At 36.2% G+C, this 15111-nt stretch overlaps 1 protein-coding gene across 1 annotated transcript in view; it reads left to right on the top strand.

Annotated features, from left to right (window-relative positions):
* Positions 1–15111, top strand: part of LOC125831931 (DNA-directed RNA polymerase III subunit 1) — a 32062-nt gene that overhangs the window by 8727 nt on the left and 8224 nt on the right. The window contains exons 8-17 of the mRNA XM_049511048.1: positions 805–1020; positions 1100–1248; positions 1331–1472; positions 1589–1729; positions 3106–3294; positions 4613–4808; positions 8871–8964; positions 9726–9960; positions 11408–11599; positions 14978–15076. Of these exons, the coding sequence (XP_049367005.1) occupies positions 805–1020; positions 1100–1248; positions 1331–1472; positions 1589–1729; positions 3106–3294; positions 4613–4808; positions 8871–8964; positions 9726–9960; positions 11408–11599; positions 14978–15076 (1653 nt within the window). The remainder of the gene's footprint in view (positions 1–804; positions 1021–1099; positions 1249–1330; positions 1473–1588; positions 1730–3105; positions 3295–4612; positions 4809–8870; positions 8965–9725; positions 9961–11407; positions 11600–14977; positions 15077–15111) is intronic.

The raw sequence follows: 15111 nt of genomic DNA, 5'->3' as shown, positions 1-15111 counted from the left end.
AGAAATACATTCTCCCATTTTTATATATAAAAAATGGATTACATTCTCCGATTTCTATATATAAAAAAATGGATTACATTCTCCCATCCAAATTGACCTTCTTACCTCCTTTATATGAATCGGAGAATTGATCCATATTATACCTGTGGAGAGAGCTACTACAGTAGATTTTTAACCCATGTTAGGTAAATTATTTATCAAATAGCAGTTTCAAAAAAAATTATTTATCAAATAGTTTTTTTTACTGTTGAAAGCTACTGTTAATTCTTGGTATTTGCATACACCATTGCAAATTACTGTCTCTTCAAGATTAAATGGCTAGGATAGTGTAGGGTTTTGAAAATCTAACTTCTGTAATAGCGATTTGACTTGATTTGTCTAGCAGTCCTGTTTGTTCTGCTAAATCTCAGCACTACGTCACCCATTTATATCCTTTTGAAATATGTGCTTGTTCCCTTCATGATATCAATCACTTGAGTCTAGATATCAATCTCACTAAACTGTGTGTTCCCTGGTGAAACACTAGAAAATGATCTTTGAACTTTTTGACATTGGTTTTATATAGTTACTGAATGTTTTGGTGTGAGCTTTCTTGTGAGAGATATATGTCAGTAAAAGTTCATTTAGGCCACACTCAAGGTGTGTAACAGGCAGGGTTTATCCAAACATCAGGGCTATTTGAATTTTATGCTTTGTGCATCAATTATTGTCAATTTGCTGATGGATGTTGACCAGATATTTTCTGTCTATTAATGCTACTCAGACTTCTATTTTAGCTTACTCGATGTTACAACATTGATATAGAATCTTTGGATTGATCTGCAAATGGAAGTTGCACAATATATAAACAGTGATGTTCGTGGAGTGCCACTACATATGCAAGCTCAGAGACCACTGAGTGGTTTCACTCAACGTCTTAAAGGAAAGCAGGGACGATTCCGTGGAAATCTCTCAGGAAAGCGCGTGGAATATACGGGCCGAACTGTTATATCTCCTGATCCAAATTTGAAAATTACAGAGGTCTGACACGGAACTAGTGTTTGATCGATATTAATCATTTAATTTGACTGTGAAGGGAGAATCACAAATGCATATGCAGGTTGCCATTCCAATACTGATGGCTCAAATTTTAACATATCCTGAGCGAGTTTCCCAGCACAATATAGAGAAGTTGAGGCAATGTGTTCGTAATGGACCAAATAAGTATCCTGGTGCGAAGTTTATCAGGCATCCTGATGGATCTGAGATGTAAGAACTGTACTTTTTTCAACCCTTCATGTAAATCGCATGCATAAATCTTCTAAAGTCTTATCTTAATTCTATAATGCAGATCGTTGATGTTCACTTCTAGAAAGCGTCATGCTGATGAATTGAAATTTGGTTATATTGTTGATCGACATCTAGAAGATGGAGATATAGTCCTGTTTAACAGACAGCCAAGTCTGCATAGAATGTCAATCATGTCTCATCGGGTAACTATTATTTGATCGAAATGCATGAATGAATATTTTGCTGACTCATGTCCAGGCAGTGGAGAGCCTTTGGATAATTCTGTCTTCAAATTATAAATTTTTATTTTTTCTGGCAGGCAAGGATAATGCCATGGCGCACATTGAGATTTAATGAATCTGTATGCAACCCTTATAATGCCGATTTTGATGGTGATGAGATGAATATGCATGTGCCACAAACAGAAGAGGCGAGGACAGAGGCTCTTATGTTAATGGGGGTAAGTTTACTGCTTCGTCCATCTTTACTTGACATATGTGGATAAGAAGTAAAATGGTAGTGTTTTGAGTTAGCTAGACAAAGGTTTGAAATTATAGTTGTGTGTGAAAGAGAAGTCCAGCTGAGAAAGTCCACATCCTAGTTCATTGTGAGGGTAAACATTTGATGTGTTGAGGAGAAGTGGACTAATACAGAAATATGGTCAATACTATCCAATCGATTCACTTGTATTCAAATTTAAAAGAAATAATTTGCTTGGTATACTATAGTTTTCAATTTTATTTTATGTACATTATAAAGTACTCCCACCATTTAACTTTATGTGGAAAAGTTAGAGGTACTATTGTCAAAGTACTTGATTTTTGGCGTTAATTCGAACATAGATTCATTAATTTTTGGAATTAAATTTACATATTTGAAAACTTCATTAAAAATACTAAAAGTCATGATAGTAAACAATTCAAAATATTTAAGAGAAGCATGCTTAATTAGCAACCTCTTTGATTCCCTAAATGGTAAGGTAGCCGCATAAATTGGAAAAAAGTATAAACTCTGGGAAGAACCAACAGATTCAATATTGGACGACTTAATATATTCGAGTGGTATGTCAGTTTGGGTGTTTTCTGTTGCATTTATGCATCTTAGAGCCTACTGCTTAAGGTCATCTAATTGAAAGATGACCGTGATGTCTCAACGGCTCCATATAAGGCCATCTATTTGATAGATGACCGTGATGTATCAAGGGGTCCATATCCTTGATGTAGTTTGCTTTGCCTTTTCCCTTTTCCAAAGCAAGGAAACTTTTCCTTTTCCCCTTTCTACTCTATCTCTTTGTGATTAATACTCTCTTTTCCTGTTGGGGATAAAATATAGATTTGTTGCTTCCATTGTCAATAGTGTTTGTCTGTTTGAAAGGTCAGTTGGCATATCAGAATGGCATCTTCTTAAAATCATGACGAAATCCCTACCTGCTTATTAGCTGAAGTTATTTAATAGGATCTATAGGCATATGTTACAAGATTGGGGGGAGGGATTTTGGTTGCTTCTTTATTATTCCAGTGAAGCATCTTCTCTTCTGTTCCTTTATTGAGATTTTTGCTTAAGGCTTTCCAAGCGAGGTCAAGGTTTCGTCATCTATGCTTTACTAATATGTATTACATTTCGGTTTGGAAGTTTCTGAAAGTTATTACAGGAAACCTGAAAAGCAAATCCTTCAAACTCTCATCTTTTTAATGATATCTAGTTGCAAAAATGTGGCAGAAATTGTGTCAGTCTGTCCTCTACTGTGACCAAAGCAGGCAATGAAGAAATACCGAACTTGTCTTTACTTGTTTACATGTTAGTTTTCTCCTTTATGTGTTTGTGATGAAAATGCAGGTTCAAAACAATTTATGCACTCCGAAGAGTGGAGAAATTTTGGTTGCTTCCACCCAGGATTTTCTGACGTCTTCCTTTCTCATTACAAGGAAGGACACATTCTATAACCGTGCTTCCTTTTCACTTATTTGTTCATATATGGGTGACGCAATGGATCCTACAGATTTACCATCTCCAGCATTTATTAAGGTTTGGTTAAACCTCGAAAGAGCGTGAACTTTTACTTCCGTTTGTTGCCTGATTGATGAAGTTCTTGTTTTCAAACAACTCTCTTTTCTGTGATCCTCTTTCTATTCCTCTATGTGCTCCTTTCATGTCTCTAGCTTGCTTGATGATTGGTCAGACAGATATAAGGCTTTACAAGCCGGGAAAGTGTTCAGGCAGATTTTGGAAAAATCCATAAGTAGCAATTGCACAGATTCAACATTTGAACTACAGCGGTTGTGAAGAATAAATTAATAAAGAAATACTCTCTGGGAAAGTGCATTTCACAAATGTTAAGCATATGGGAACCTGCATTTTTACATTATGGCAACAACCTTTTAGGTATTTTTGCTGGTTATGGAGCTTTCATACCCACACCATAAGCTGATATCCACTTTTTTTCTTTTTCAAGTATGTGTTGGCACCTCTTTCCGTCTGTTAGTGAAGATGAGGCCTTTGTAAAAAAAAGAATACTCTGGATTTAGTTATTTTTAGTTCTGTGTCTCATGAGGGCATGTTGGTGGCAGAATTTGTGGGTGAAATAGTCCACATATGACCATACTTTCTTTCCCCCTAATTCTCTCTCTCACACATAGATTTTGTTAGGTCAAGTAGTAGATAAGTGTGTAATTGAGAGAAAGAAAAGGGAACAGAGGTTATCGGGATGTTGTTCTGGAGGGAGGTGCCTATGTATAGGATGAGGGCAGTTAAGTTGCTTCAACAATTTCTTTCCTTATTTTCTTTATTTCCCTTCTTATTTAATTCTTTAGGCAACATAGAGTAAGTGAATAGGGCTGTTGCCCTAATAAAGGAAACTATTTAGTGACATTTGACCCTTTTTTGTGTTAATTGTGCTAAAATTGAAAAAATATCATTTGATTGAATTTTTGATCTTTGAAGCCTTTTGGCCTGTCATCTTTCTTCCTAGATATTTGATTTGAACTGGAATATGGATATTAACACTAACCAAAATCACTGCACATTCCCTTTTTTAATTAGTTGGTGGTATTTATCGAGTTCTTTTTCATCTTAATTTTTTACTGTTGTATTGTTCAAGCCTGTTTGTAAATACTTTTCTTGAGCTGAGGGTGTTATCAGCAATAACCTCTGTAACCTCACCCAAGGTAGGGGTAAGGTCTGCGTACACCCACCCTCCCCAGACCCCACTTATGGGATTACACAAGGTGTTGTTGTTGGTATTCATTGGGTTCTGTTTCCATCTTTTTTTGAAATGCTAAAGCCAGTAGAATTTACTGCCTGTCTTGTCTTTGGATCTTCAATTGACTGAGGTGGCCTTTTACAGCCGGTTGAGCTTTGGACTGGGAAACAACTTTTCCATATGCTACTGCGTCCGTATTCAAAGATGAGAGTCTATGTAAATCTAACAGTCACAGAAAAGAGTTACAGTGGGAAAGGGGAAACAATGTGCCCAAGTGATGGATTTGTTTATTTCCGTAATAGCGAACTGATCAGCGGGCAGCTCGGGAAGGCTACACTAGGTGAGTTTACCTTTTGTGCCCCCTTGTTGAAACTGACATGATTTTCTTCTTATTTACTAAATAATTTGGTTCTGTTGATCTTCCTGAGGTACATTTGGGATTTCTTTTTTTGATGAAGTAAGATGTTGTATTTGAAAGGCATAAAGGAGATGCAAGTTACATACACAAAAATATGGTTAACTCCTGAGAACAAAAACACCTGTTTAATCAGGGAGTTAGCCACAAGCAAAAGAATGATCGCTTAGCCATATTGAGGGAGCTAATGAAATCTAAGAGGGGTAATATATCATTAACAAGGGATGAATTGCTCCAATAGAAGAGGTTAATAAGGCAAAAGGATTTCAAACTTCTAATTGGAGTTGAGATACCATCAAAACATCTAAGATCCTTTCATTTCAATTACACCAAAATATACATCATAGAATCATCTGCCAGGTCTTCTTGATGGGGCTATCAACTTCTCCAAGACTCCAACTTCCCACTACTTCTTTGACACTGGGGGAGAATCCAGTTGATACCAACAATTGAAATGAACAAACAAATGCTTTTATGGGAAATACACAACACAATTTTAAATTCTTTTTTGTTCCATTGCATCTGGGGTGAAGTATGTTGGAGAAACTTTGTGATGCAGTGACGAAAGAAATGAAAAAATTATTAATATGGCAAAAGATAGTAAAAAAATCTTCTTTTGGGGAGAAAAGTGGGGACATGGTCAAACAAGTCGGGTTGGAAATTTTAGTATAGGATTACCACAATGGAGTGGGCTTGACCATGGTGGGGAAGCTCCCCTAACCCACTCTATACTCATCTCTAATTTATGATATTTCAATATATTTGCTCGTGAAATTGAATCTTTTGGTGTCTTCACCTGCAAAGCATTTCATCTTCTTAATCCAATCAAATGCTCATAGGTCGCTTGGTAGTACCTTAGACATTGTCCCAAGATTTAAAATTATATGCATGATTGGATAATAGATAATTCTATTTTTATCAATCTTCTTTTGGGGACATTTGAATTGTTTTACAACATAACCAATTGCTAATGTCTTGGGATAAACATTAGCTCCTACTTACATTTTAAAACAAATTTTAGGTAAGTTTTCTTCACCATTGATTTTCCATCACATATATCATATGGGTGGATCATCATTAAGCTCGTCATTTACGGGGAAAAAATATGCTCTACCCTAAATTTACAGGAAACCATCAGGATTACCCTCAAAAACTCCTGTTGTCTTTCCGTTTTCCTACATTGTAAGTTATCATCATCATACATGTAATGAATGGCCTCGAGGTTTCAAAAAAGTTTATTTCTTCATAACAAACCAAGGTTGAAATTTCTGGGAACTCCAGGAAATATGTAACAGGATGTTCCTAAAGATGCTGTTGTCTGGTTGGTCTTTGATGTACCTTTCTGTACCTTCTTGGTACTTTTTAAATAAAATTTTACCTTATAGAGAAAAAACAAGGTTGTACAAGATAATGGAAGTTCCTTTTTAAAAAGAAAATGAGGGAAATGTTTTTCCTCTAGTATCTTGTAAAATAGTAATTTTTTCTACAAGAAAGGGGTTTTAGAGATATGAAGAATATCTATATTCAATGTGACATTGTTAGGGAAGTAATTGTAGAGATACCTGGGAAGAGAAGAATGAAAAAGGGTGATAATTTACTATAGAGGAGCCAAGTGTAGATGGTTTAATGAGAAGCAAGGCAATTGTATGGAGTGGGTGTGTCAAAAGGGATTGTGTAAGGAAGAAATGGTTTCGCTGGGAGCAAATACGACATACTGCAAATAATGGTGAAAGAGTAATTTTTGACAGGACTTGCAGTGCAAAAAAAAAAAACAAGCCCTGAAAGATGCTCTCATGTAGGTGTTTAGCATGGAATTATATTGGTGATTTTTTATGGAGGGCTAGGGGAATTGTTTTGGGAGTTTACTGCTAGAGGACTCCCTGGTATTATAAATAGGAGGAAGTGAAGGAATTCCTAAATAAGCTTTATGAATAACCAGTAGGGGTAGGGATTGAAGGGTAGACACGAGGGTGACGGGGAAAGGGATGAAGACTTCTAAACTAAAAAAATTCTACTAGGAGATTGGAAGAAAGCGTGAAATGCTCAGGCACCAATTTTTTTTTGTTCTCACAAGGATTAACTTGAAAATAAGAAAGTTGTTTACCTAAGGAGTATAAAGAAAATCAAGAAATTGTTCATCTTCTAATGAGTTGCAGGTTCACTGCTCAGCTAAGAAATTTTCAATGCTTAATATTTAATGGATGTTGCTGAAGACTGTATGGGAGGGCATTCACAAATTGGAGATTGTAGAAAATTGGCTACAAAGAATGATGGCTTAAAATACCATACCACTGTGTATATTCCGGAACAATAAAATAAGATTGTTTGAAATAGCATGAGGATGTAAGAAGTATAATATGTCTTCTGTTACTTATGTATAGATGATTTCAGATAGTTCTATATGATTGTTGAGCTACTTATGCACTTCGTACATACTTTTACACCATTTTGATATTATATTAATGAAATATTATTCACTTATCAAAAAATAAATAAGGAAAGGAAGAACCGGTTTCGAATAAAATCTATGAAGGGTAACAAAAGATCAGGCAAGTAGAAAAAAGTAACTGCTACTGCGATGGGAGGATAAATAGCACTAGTAAGATTAAAGAAATAGTCACAGGACAGTAAAAATGAAAATAATCCGGAGTAGGGGGGTTTCCTCTGTCATGAGGGAGCAAGGCACATGAGGGACAAGTCTTCTCATCATGGAAGTGGGGTGGAAGGGAGATAACCAAAAAGATGCTGATGCAAAGGTGATTGGACATGGTGTTAGAGGGTTGGGGGGAATGGATAGAGATGGTGAATAATGAGAAACCATATCAGTGATAGGGGCAATAAATGGTAAATTAGTTGCCTTTTTCCCTTTTAACATTTCATGGTGGTTATGGTTTATTAGGTATTAACCATATGGGATCTAATCCCATTTAATTTGAAGATATGATTTTAGTTTGATTAATTTATAGAACTTCCATTGGATTGCAGAAGTACTTGAAAAAATATTCAAACTCCTTGTGTATGGCTAGACTGGATAAGATCTTTATATACGGGGACTGTCGCTTTGTTCTAAACTCCTTACTGCTTTCACCATATTATTTGCCTTGAACATTCTTGCTCAATCTTCTTTAGTAATTCTCATGTAAGATTATAGTACTTGGAGGTAAGGGGCTTTTTTTTTTAAAGAAAGTGAATTGGGCATTTTGGATTTAACAACTTTCGTTTGATCACAGCCACAACCGTTCATAATGGTGAATTAGCAATCTGTGTACTCCTGCATTCATCGAGTCTTCAATCTTGGCCAAACCTACAATCCTTTTTCATGCATCTTGTTGTTCATCACTTAAACTCTTTTGCATCCCAGGAGGTGGAGGTCATTCAAAGGGAGAAAGAGAAGACCCAAGTCATGAGATGTAGCCCCATTAAGTTTTATTTGGGTTGTGTGGAGGGAGAGGTATAGGAGAACATTTGAAGGGGTGAAGAGTGAGTTTTTACATGCGAGGAATAGGCTCTTGTCTAAAGTTTCTTTTTGGTGCACCCATGAGGTTCGTGTTTGTATATATGAGTGGGCGATTTTTGTGGAGAATCATATCTTGGTGTAGGTTTCTCTATTTTATGTTAAACTTCTTGTATATGAGGGTTCCCCCAACATTAATAAAATAATTTACCTAATAAAAAAGGAGATCATTCATATATTTACTTGTAAGCGCGAGAAATGTCTTTCTTATGTTGTTTCAAGATCTCATGTCTAATTATGCTGAATTGACTTCTTTATTTTGTTTTGATACGAGTAGAATGTAAAAGAACACCTGCTTATGTACTGATGTTACAGGTAGTACAGCACAGCCTTAAGTCTTTTCTTCTTTGATTGATTATATTGGAAGTTTTATGTGTATTGTCCTTTTGACTTATGGTCTGTTCTTTTTGTATTTTAAGACCGTAAGAAACAATGAGATAACGGTAGTTGTTATTTGTGTGAGATGACGACAGGAAATGGAAATAAGGATGGTCTATACTCTGTTCTGTTGAGAGACTACAAGTCCCATGCTGCTGCAACATGCATGAATCGGCTTGCAAAGTTGAGGTGCGTTAATTAGATTCAGATCAGCCATTTCCTTCTGCATTTGTTGTCAACTGAAGTTTCTTTTTTAAGCTGTCATTAAAGGAGTATACTTCATACTTCATCTTTGTAGCTGGTCCTCAGACTTTTGGATGAAATAAATGATTAGAGGCTTTCAATTTTTCATCGACTCGGTTCAAATTCTACACATTTCATGTTCTTATTACTTGGAGTTGGTTCTGCATGGAGTTGGGTTTTTTTTTCTTGTTCCCATTTGGTTATAGTAGGTGAAGGAAATTTTTCTCCCTTTTAGTGATTTTTTACTATTTAAGCTTTCTAAAGTCTTTTCCTCTGATATTGGATGCTGTAGTTATTCTGATTGCAAATTGACTATTCTAGCACTAAGGGGTCGTTTGGTGTGAGGGATAAAAATAAATAGTGATGGGATAAAATTTTTGTATCTTGTTTGGTTGCCATGTTTGGGATAACTTATCCCACCATTTATATCATAGTGATGGGATAAGTTATCCCATATACATGGTGGGATAAGTTATCCCAGGATATCTAACCCCAAGATTACTAATCCTGGGATAACTTGTTCCCAACCAAATGACCCCTAAGTTCATAGGCAGTTGGTATTTTTGAATTTTCAGATTGTATGCTTACTTCAAAGAAGCACACTTTCAGTTCTCTCTTTTCACTTCAAGCACCATGGACCTTGTCGTTTTGCTGCGCTTTTCATTTTTTAAAAAGCACTGACTTTTTCACTGTTCATGTCTTGCTAGTGCTCGGTGGATTGGAAACCATGGATTTTCCATAGGGATTGATGATGTCACACCTGGGGAAAACTTAGTTAAGCAAAAACAAGGGGAAATTCATCGAAATTACAAGAAATGCGAGGATTGTATTACACAATTTAATGAAGGAAAGCTTGCTGTGCAACCTGGTTGTGATGCTGCACAGACTCTGGAGGCTGAAGTAACTATGTCGTTGAATAAAGTTCGTGACGACATAGGAAAAGTAAGAACATTGTATATTTTCATTTTGCTGCTAGTTTCCTCTAAACATCTTCTCCTGTAGGGATTGTATCTATCCAAGACAGGTATATTGCTTGTAAACTCTTTTGTGCTAGTAGAACCTTCCTAACTCCCGATCTCTTCCTAGTTCCCCTGACAGATATAAGGAGGTAAAACATGGATAACGTGAGCTTAGCCACAATCTTCAAACATTTAACACTTCAAGGCTAGGTGCTAAACTTGTGTACTTAGAACAGTAATCATAGAAGGAAAAGAGTCACTCTTGGCTGCTGATGAATTGCTGATCATGTAATAGCAACTCGAATGGAACATCATAAGCCAATTTGCATAAACGATATCTGATGATGTTACAGTTCAATTCATCTGTTACCTAGGAGTTGCAAAGTGTAAGGCAACCTATATGCACCAAAGCCGTCAAAACCCAGGGGCATAATTTAAATATAATCCTCAAGATCTGCCTCTTCTAAATCTACTGTCCTAAGAGCTTATGTTTCCCTTGTTTATTTGCACCTCTTTGTCAGTCTTCTTTCATATTGTTGTCTATTTGCTGCATTAGATTCTTAACCTCATCTGGCTACTAAGGGGCTTCCATCTTTCCCTAACATCTTATGCTATTCAGGTTCAGTTACCCATTTTCCCTCCACTTTGTATATTTGCACTCGTAGGATGCTTCCCTCTATAATATTTGATGGCCAATTATGGCAGGATAGCTCTTTTCCAGCTTCTAAAGTTCAATTACAGATTGTTTTCAACTGTTGATTATAGCCTTAGTAGCCCTTTCTTTTCATTTTCCGTCTTCATTGTGGATTGCCTGAATTCTCTTTAATTGTTCTCACAACCAGTCTAAATCTTCTAGTTAAACCCTGATCTCCCTGACATTGCCAAGTCCTCATTCGATAAGTAAAAGAAAATACCCTATCCATGTTGTCATTCTTTTTATTCAAGTTTCTTCTGTTCAATATGAGCAATATTGAAGCCATGTAAACCCCTATTTATTGAATATGATGGAGAGTTTGGTGCATTCAAGCTCATTTTAGAAAATATATGTGTTTATTTGAATTTGGGGTTGGGGGCCATTGGAACAAACCCTTGCCAAATTGCATAAACCAGTCTAAGATCTTACATTATGTTCTTCTCCTTCACCTGGAGCAAAGAGAGCCCAGCCAGTGACAGTGCCAACTTGTAATGAGAATCTTCTTCTCTGCAAGTTGCCGTTTTATGGTCCCACCAATCTTTGCAAAAATAAATTGAGTGGTCATTTGGCATCTAATTTTGGGAGTTAGTAGACATGCTTCTTTTAACTCTCTTTCTTTCCTCTTGAACCTTTCTCTCCCAGAAGTAAGGTTTTTGTGATGTTTAAGAATAATTTTGATCACATTCTGATATGGGAAGGTGGAACAAATTTGCCTGAATATCAATTTTTTTGACAGATTTGTATGAAAGCACTAGACTGGAGGAATAGTCCTCTAATCATGTCACAGTGTGGTTCAAAAGGATCCCCGATTAACATAAGCCAGATGATTGCATGTGTTGGTCAGCAGTCTGTTGGTGGCCGTCGTGCTCCTGATGGATTCATAGATCGAAGTCTTCCGCATTTTCCCTTCAAATCAAAATTTCCAGCTGTGAGTACTTCATGCTACATTTTAGTTTTTTTGTTATGCACTGGATCATTAGTCATTTGCTCTTTGACAAGAACTCTAAGGTCTTTCCTTATACACCTACCCTACTTGTACTAGTAGTAGGTGGGGTTGCTGAGAGCATCCTCCTATTCCTGTCCTAACTGTGTAAACCTTCTTTACTACTTTCTTCTTTGTATTAATCATCTCAATTCAATTAATTTAGCTGCATCAATGTATTGCTGCCATACAATTATGATGGTTCCTTGTGTAAATCTTCAGTAATGCAACGGACAACATGCTACAGGTGTTTCTCATTCACATCGATTGTTGTACTTATACTATTAAATGATTGCCTGAATTGTTCGTCTATTCCACCTATGCAACTTCACATCTGCCCACTCGTTGACTATTGGTCTATCTATTCATTCATTCCTGCACACTTCTTGTATATTGTAGTTATTTTGAATTGGCTGAAGAAAAAGTAATGAACTGGTAACCTATAAAAGTGGATAGATGTGATGCTTTTAAACACATAATGTTGATTCTGCAATTTGACAAAGGAACATGTTCTGTGATGGTTGACATCTGTTGTGGGGGAGAACATCATTTCCTGGGAGGGGGAGACATCCTAGGGACTAGGCACATTTATCGTGTTCTGCAGTGTGATTGTTACTGCTGTTTCTACAATGAGATCCCAGATTATGTCCTTTGATAAGCCACTGCATGTAGGTTTAAGTGGTATTGTGGTGCTCGATGTTTTTGTTCCAGGATTTTGGGGAAGGAGGGGGACAAATTGAGAAATGGTTGGGCTTACTTAGGTTTAGTATGGATGATACTAAAAATAGAGAGAAGCAGCAGATACTTTGATGGTTTGGATTAATTTATATAAGACACATATTTATTGTTGTCGAACCAAGACTTCCAACTTCTTTGTAGTATTCCGGTAAGACATTGATTTTCAGATTTGATCTTTCTTTATTTTTATGCAACCATTTAATTAAGTGACCGGTTAAAAAGTGAGATATAATGATGGAGAGAATCTACTTCATTGGTTGGAATAGGTTATATGACATTACATAAAACATTAATGACACAGAAGCTTGGTATGAGTGGGTTGAGACTTGAGAGAAGGAAAAATACTTTATTATGCAAGGCAGTGAGTAGGAAGGTTCTTTAGAGTTGTATCAACCACATCACAAAGCCTTAGGTGGTCCAGGTAATAATTACAAGAGATGCGAGAGGTAAGGGATGCCATGAAAAATATGAGGATAAGAAAAGCTTGTGGTCCAGATGGTATAGAGGGTTGGAAGCGTCTTGGTGAGGTTGGAATGGGATGACTTACCAAGCTAATATAATGCTATATTGAGAAGTGATTGGATGATTGGTGAGTGGAGTAAGAGTTCCCATTGTTACAATTATAAAACCAAAGGAGACCCTAAAAGTTGTGCGAACTGTCATGGTATTGAACTTATGAGTCATAAAATGTAACCAATGTTTGTCAAAAGCAAAAAGCTCTAACAAGCGCTCGAGGTTTCACGTCTGCTTTCTTGGAACTAATTCATAGGCACTTTCCATTAGTTAGACTTCTATTGGGGCTTTAAGCACAAAATGGAGTTGACGTGTGAGCCTTAGTAAAGGAAGTTTTTTTTTATGACAAGCTAAGGCTTTGGTGTTCTTGCAAGAGAAAGAAAGATCTGCGCATGATGTTCTTTCTTTTTTCTTTTCACTTTTTATTCAATTTTGTTCCAAATCTCTTCATCTTCATATTGCTTTATTCCTACACATTAAAATATAATATTAAGCACAAAGTAATATAATACAAGCCCCACACCATGCAAAGCGAAGCCCATTATTTAAGTGGAGAAGGGTAGAGGGGCGGGCCCATTATCCACCGAGTTTAGAAGGCTGTGATTGGTCCAAAGGGCGGGTCACAGACGGATTTCTCGGTTATAAAAAAAATAAAAAATATAATCAATACTCATAAGAGCCCCCAAGGCCTAGCTCAAGTGGCAAAAGGTGGAGGATTTGTGGCTTAGGTCGCAGGTTTAAGCCCCACACCATGCGAAGCCTAGTATTTAAGTGGAGAAGGGTAGAGGGGCGGGCCTATTATCCACCGAGTTTAGAAGGCTGTGATTGGTCCAAAGGGCGGGTCACAGACGGATTTCTCGGTTATCAAAAAAAATAAAAAAAAATACTCATAAGACGATTAAAAGTACTAAAATGTGAGTAAATAATGACTAAATATATGTATTTTTTCCCGAACATCACCTCCCCACACTTAGATTCTTGTTTTTCCTTGAGTAAGTATTAAAACTTAATCTCAATATGTGTGTGTAAATATTGTATAAGCAGCGTATATGGGTATATACATGTCTGATACATAGTTATACATCATAGATATACACGGTTATATACTATTTATGCAATATCTATACATTACATATATATTACATAACTATTTATACAATATCAATACATTACATATACATTGCATACATGCGCTCATTTTTGTTGAAAAAACTGTCACCTCTACAGTTTCGTAAGTAGCCCTTAAAACACTTGTTTTTAAGCCAATATATAACAAAAATAAGCCAAGTGCCATAAGTTAAGATTTTCATTTTGTTGTGAACAAGGATATTTAACTGATTTTGAATCAGTAATAATGTCTTATAGATGCCCTACAATGATGGGATAGGGGATAGATCTTCAATTTTTGGGAATCTGGCTAATGATGTAGAGTGATGTACATACTTTTGGAGCACTTAAAATATTCTAAAACTTTAATTTCTATCCCTTAACACTTAAAATATTTACTTTCTCCGTTTCATAAAGAATGACCTAGTTTGACTTGGAACGGAGTTTAAGAAAAGAAAGAAGACTTTTTAATCTTGTGGTTCTAAATTAAAGTTATGTCAAATGTACCAAAATGCCCTTTAATCTTGTGGCCTTAAAACATGCCATGTGGAAAGTTGAAGTTAAAGTGTTGCCAAAAAAAGGAAATGGGTCATTCTTTTTGAAACAGACTAAAAAGGAAATTGGGTCATTCTTTTTGAAATAGAGGGAGTAATAAATTAACTTCAAAAGACTTAAAAGTTCCATTTCTTTATTTCCGTCAAATTTTGTGGGATTAAAATAACATTATGTCCACTCTTCCAACCTCTTACAGCCCAACCAAACTAAAATCCTAGTTAGTTTGACTCTGTTTAGTGTGTTGGTTTTATCCTTCTAAAATGAAATATTCAGATTCATCAATTGCAGTTATTTCCTCTCTTAAGGAAGAGATGCTTACAGTAATTATTGCAGCGACTTATGCACTCAATTATAGAAAATGCATGTATGTACCCTTATGGAATGCTGAGTACAGTTCTGTTTGTGATCCAGGCTAAAGGGTTTGTGGCTCATTCCTTTTTTGACGGTTTGTCAGCAACTGAGTTTTTTTTTCACACAATGGGAGGAAGAGAAGGCCTTGTTGATACGGCGGTATGGATCTCCTCTTTCGACTTATTTGTTGGTGG

Source organism: Solanum verrucosum, unplaced genomic scaffold (assembly GCF_900185275.1).
Source record: "Solanum verrucosum unplaced genomic scaffold, falcon-dt-bn FXZP01000042.1, whole genome shotgun sequence".
Classification (NCBI taxonomy): Eukaryota; Viridiplantae; Streptophyta; class Magnoliopsida; order Solanales; family Solanaceae; genus Solanum; species Solanum verrucosum.
Note: the sequence above shows the minus strand (reverse complement) of the source record. Positions and strands in the feature narration are given on the sequence as shown.